This window comes from Amblyomma maculatum, chromosome 1 (genome assembly GCF_055883805.1).
Source record: "Amblyomma maculatum isolate TAMU_Amacu chromosome 1, ASM5588380v1, whole genome shotgun sequence".
In the NCBI taxonomy this organism is placed as follows: domain Eukaryota; kingdom Metazoa; phylum Arthropoda; class Arachnida; order Ixodida; family Ixodidae; genus Amblyomma; species Amblyomma maculatum.
In genome coordinates, this window is record NC_139344.1 from 235,998,439 (window position 1) to 236,003,554 (window position 5,116).

Below are 5,116 nucleotides of genomic sequence, written 5' to 3' on the forward strand. Positions count from 1 at the left end.
ACGAAGCTGAATGATGAAACATCTATGCATGCTGTGAGAAGTGCACAACCTCTTGATTTTTTTGAAGGAATCTGACTCGCGATTTCCCGATGGCTTGCTAATAGAGCCTCTGCGCTTTCTCTGAAAATGATAAGAACGATGTCCGTGCAGAGATTTGAAACAGTCGCAGCGTGGATCGATGGCAGTTCCGCTCGCAGACTCGTCTGTACCAGGCCGCGTATATCTCTAACCACACGAAAGCGAATGTGACAAACGATTATAATTACTCGCGCGTACGGCTCCGAATTCGGAGAATTCGGCCGCGTAAAACAGCCACGCTATATGAGAGACATCAAAAAAGCAAATTTTCTTTTTGGCACTGCGGAAAAGGTCAAAGATTCCGCATAGATACACAAGTAAGCGTAGCACGCAATTGCTTTCTAACATCTTCGAAAAGTTAAACTGCCCATTATGGCGTTATGGTATAGTATATGCATGTTGGTTACAGATGCTTGTGCGCTTGTTCTTAGACAAACAGTGCTTTTCCATTTCTAACAGTGAAGGCACGGTTGCAGTTAGAATCGAAAGGCGTGCTCCGCTTATTGACGTCCGCACCTGTAAATTACAGCAGAAGGGGGGGGGGGGGGCTAAGATAGACTTATTAATGATCTTTTACGGACCAGAGCGGCATTGCGGGCTATAAGACACTGTAGCGGGAGTTTCAAACTCCTTGGGATTGTTCGACCAGCACACAAAGGTTTTAATTAGCGCTCGGGGGCTTTATTCACAGTAAATTTTCCGACATTAGGTCTTAGCATGTTTGGCTCATTACTTGGATGTCGCCTGCTTGAGTCGATCTCCTCTAGATAGGGTGGGGGCACCAGATACCCACGAGCCAGTATTGCTTGCGTGCGACCGCTATTTCGAGTTGAGCCACAGTATATACATATATATATATATATATATATATATATATATATATATATATATATATATATATATATATATATATATATATATATATATATATATATATATATATATATATATATATATATATATATATATATATTTACATGCGAAGAGCGCTGTATTTCTAACGGCGCATTGAAGCATAGTGTGGCTTCATGCGCCGATACGCCGTTACGGGTTTGTTTGCTTGGTTCTTTCGGAAGAATGCACGTAATAAAAGGAAGCTGAACAGTGGCAGTGGTATGGGCACCTCGAAGCATCGCCTTACTTTTCATTGATTCAGAACTACAGTTATCATAAAAGCAAGGAGAATTCGGAGCAGGCAATATATTTCTGGCAGTTGCATTTGTGCTATGAACAAGTATACTTGCTTACAAGAAAAAAAAAAAGTTCTTAGTTTCACTTCTGCCGGCTAACGAGGACACAGCGTAATGCTCCTATGCACAGTAAGATGTGTTGTCGGCGTAGTTGGTGCAGTACTTCAGACATGTTATAGTTGCGCGAACAAAGACACACACAAGACAGGGTATAGGACGAGCGCTTGTCCTGTACCCTGTCTTTTGTGTGTCTTTGTTCGCGCAACTATAACATGTCTGAAGTATTCCTATGCATGCACTCGAGTATATAGCTCGTGTGGACGCTGCAGCGTCTGCCCACTGCTCTTCGGCGCGCACTGCTGCTCACGGAACGCCGCTATTCTCGCAGGGCGTGTTCGCGAGCCTCGTGGCGGCTCTGTTGGTGGCCGGGGCTACCTGCCACAAACTGCACTACCTGAAGCACCACCTGCAGCCGGCCGTGCACGCTGTGCCGGCATTCTATCAAACCACGATAGCGCACAAGCCGTTCGTGCTGCCCGCGCCTCTGGTGGCCCCGAGGCCGCTGGTGCAGCCTCTGCTGGTGCAGCCGCGGCCTCTGCCGCCCCCCATCCACTCGACGGTGGTGATACAGACAGCGCCCAGGCCGGCACCACCGCCGACTCAGGTGCTGGTGCAGCCACTGCTGCAGCCGCGACTCGTGGCACCGCCCCAGGTGCTGGTCCCTACCAGGCTGGCGCCTCCTCCCGTGGTCGCGCACCACCACCACCCCGTTGTCACGCACCATCATCCCGTAGTCACACACCACCATCCTGTAGTCACGCATCACCACCACCCTTTTGTCGTGTCCGGAGTGGTGGCTGCGGCACCTCCGCGGCAGCTGTTCGTGCACGCTCCCGCCCCCGCAGCCCTTCCTGCGCCACCCCCGCCGCCTCCGCCGCCGCCAGCCGTGCAGCCGCTGTTCGTGGTGCAGGAGCCGAGGCCAGCACTGGCCGCCGTGCCTCTGCAGCCAAGGCTGGTGCACCACGAAGTGGTGCCTACCAAGCTGGACGAAGCGCCGCCCAGGGTGGTGCATGTGGTGCACCAGCACACCAAGTTGGTACAGGAGGCCCCACCGCCGCCCGCGCCGGCCGTGTTGCCCGCGCCCGCCCCGGTGCCCACCGCTCTGGTGCAGCCGCTCGTCACTCCGTTCCACGAGCCGCCTCGCCAAGTGCAGGTCATCAGGGAAGTAATCCGACCCACATACGTCATCGAGCGCCTGTCTAAGAAGCAGCGCAAGTTCCGCAAGATTAAGATGCTCAAAAACTGCAGCCTCCTCAAGAAGCTCAAGAGCCAACTGGCCTCTAGCGCAGAGAGCTACCAGGTCTACGATCCACACGGCCATTACGACGAAGATGCGCATGTCGACTCATACAGTCACGTGCACGTGCCTTACCCCGGCGGCAGTGCGGCCGTCGAAGTCTACCGGTCAATCCACGGACACGGATTTGCCAAACGAAACGGCAGATAAGCTGTGTTGTAGAATTTATGCGTGTAATATTTGCAGGCACGTGTGCGTGTGCGTGAATGTGTGTATCCGCGTGAGTGTTGCCCTAAAAACTGCGGTTTTCCTCATGGCAGTACTCATTAGAGATTCCTGTTTACAGCGCTCAAAAACGCCAAAGAGACAAGAATTAATGTTTATATATGACTCTTGAGAGCTAAAATGTGCGGAAAAAGAGGATCTAGAAGGATATATTTGAGAAGGCAACGAAAGACTGATTAGCTGCTTGCTTCTTGTTTGCATGCCTCTGCGGAGAAAGAATTCAAGGGCATTAGAGTGTGTGTACCTGAAGAAGAAAAAAATATCCGGTGAATAAATGTTGTTTTATATTGTAACGAGGATGATATGAAAACCAACAACAAGCACTGCCACGTGTATTCAGAGTGAAACAGTAGTAGGAACCTCTCCGTAAGATCAGCTTCGTTAAGTGCACGGTTGCCTAAAGGAGAAAGCACCGCTAACGGTAAGTGACAAACGCAAAACTGTAGCTCCTTTTTGCTGATAATCCCGCTGACACGCGAATATATATATATATATATATATATATATATATATATATATATATATATATATATAGATAGATAGATAGATAGATAGATAGATAGATAGATAGATAGATAGATAGATAGATAGATAGATAGATAGATAGATAGATAGATAGATAGATAGATAGATAGATAGATAGATAGATAGATAGATAGATAGATAGATAGATAGATAGATAGATAGATAGATAGATAGATAGATAGATAGATAGATAGATAGATAGACAGACAGACAGACAGATAGATAGATAGATAGATAGATAGATAGATAGATAGATAGATAGATAGATAGATAGATAGATAGATAGATAGATAGATAGATAGATAGATAGATAGATAGATAGATAGATAGATAGATAGATAGATAGATAGATAGATAGATAGATAGATAGATAGATAGATAGATAGATAGATAGATAGATAGATAGATAGATAGATAGATAGATAGATAGATAGATAGATAGATAGATAGATAGATAGATAGATAGATAGATAGATAGATAGATAGATAGATAGATAGATAGATAGATAGATAGATAGATAGATAGATAGATAGATAGATAGATAGATAGATAGATAGATAGATAGATAGATAGATAGATAGATAGATAGATAGATAGATAGATAGATAGATAGATAGATAGATAGATAGATAGATAGATAGATAGATAGAAAAGAAGGTAATTGCACTCAAATAAATAAAATTCCGTGAAATAAGGCGTTTAAGTAGAGCCTAAACTATTGCTGCCGAACTCAGCTTAGAAACTTGGACAACCTTGTGCGACTTGATGCAGGATGTCGTACCACGGTCAGTTAAGTGCCCCTTTGATGCGAGTAGCTGTACGCTATAAGAGCGTGCATAGAAAACAGTTCAGAAGTTGATTGGCACAGTTATTCGTTATAATGTTCTGCAGCCCTTGAACAAACTGTTTTCAGTACATGGCTTCCTGTACACTAGTTGAGGGAGGGTGGATTATTTTTTTTCGGGGCTTCGAACCGTAGTGGTGGGCTCCGGAGTAACTTTGACCGCCCGGGGTTCTTTAAGGTGCGCTGACATTGCACAACACGCGAGTGCCTGTTTTTTGCTTCCATCGAAATACGACTTTAGACACCCTATAAGAAGACATACACACAAAACTTTCGTTCTTTCTGATCAACTTACAGATTTATTTAAAGATCTACAGTAGAGAAATGTCCGCCCTAAATGGGTCAGTTAAGAGGCGGACGAATAGGTAGTATATTATCGTTATGTATACACGTGTATGAGGAAAAAGGGAAGCACCCTTTAATTAAAATGACTGCCAGTAACCTCGTTATATATCACTGAAGTAGAAACAAGGGAAACAAAAAAAAAAAAAAAAAGATGCGCATGTCTTGTTACTGACTAATTACACTTTTTTTGCCACTAGTTGATTCCCTTCCCGGGCAAGCGGCAAGTACAGGCCTCTACAAGCAATTCCAGCTAGCCTTTTTTCACAGCACGTTTGGCCAGTCCCTGCCGACTCAGAGGTTCGTGAGCGTGCGCCAATTTTTTTCGTTATAAAATTTGATTTCTATCCAAAGCGCACCGCAACGGAAAGAGCTGCGCTGATACGCCAATAACAAAAAAAAAAAAAAAAGAAAAGAAAAAGAGGAATAAAACGCAAGGCGAAAGGGGAGGAGGAGAAAGTCAAAGTAACAGGATACGAGCCGGGGATGCGAAAATAGCCTGCCAGTTTGACTCTTGAAATATAAACCGAGCTAAACCGCAGACGCCGGCGAAA

At 45.3% G+C, this 5,116-nt stretch overlaps 1 protein-coding gene across 1 annotated transcript; it reads left to right on the forward strand.

Moving 5' to 3' along the window:
* The first annotated feature begins 1,557 nt into the window (after positions 1 to 1,557).
* Positions 1,558 to 2,775, forward strand: LOC146205947 (uncharacterized). Its single transcript, XM_084608243.1, has one exon. It carries the CDS (start codon positions 1,558 to 1,560, stop codon positions 2,773 to 2,775), a length of 1,218 nt encoding a protein of 405 aa, XP_084464369.1.
* Positions 2,776 to 5,116: the final 2,341 nt, after the last annotated feature.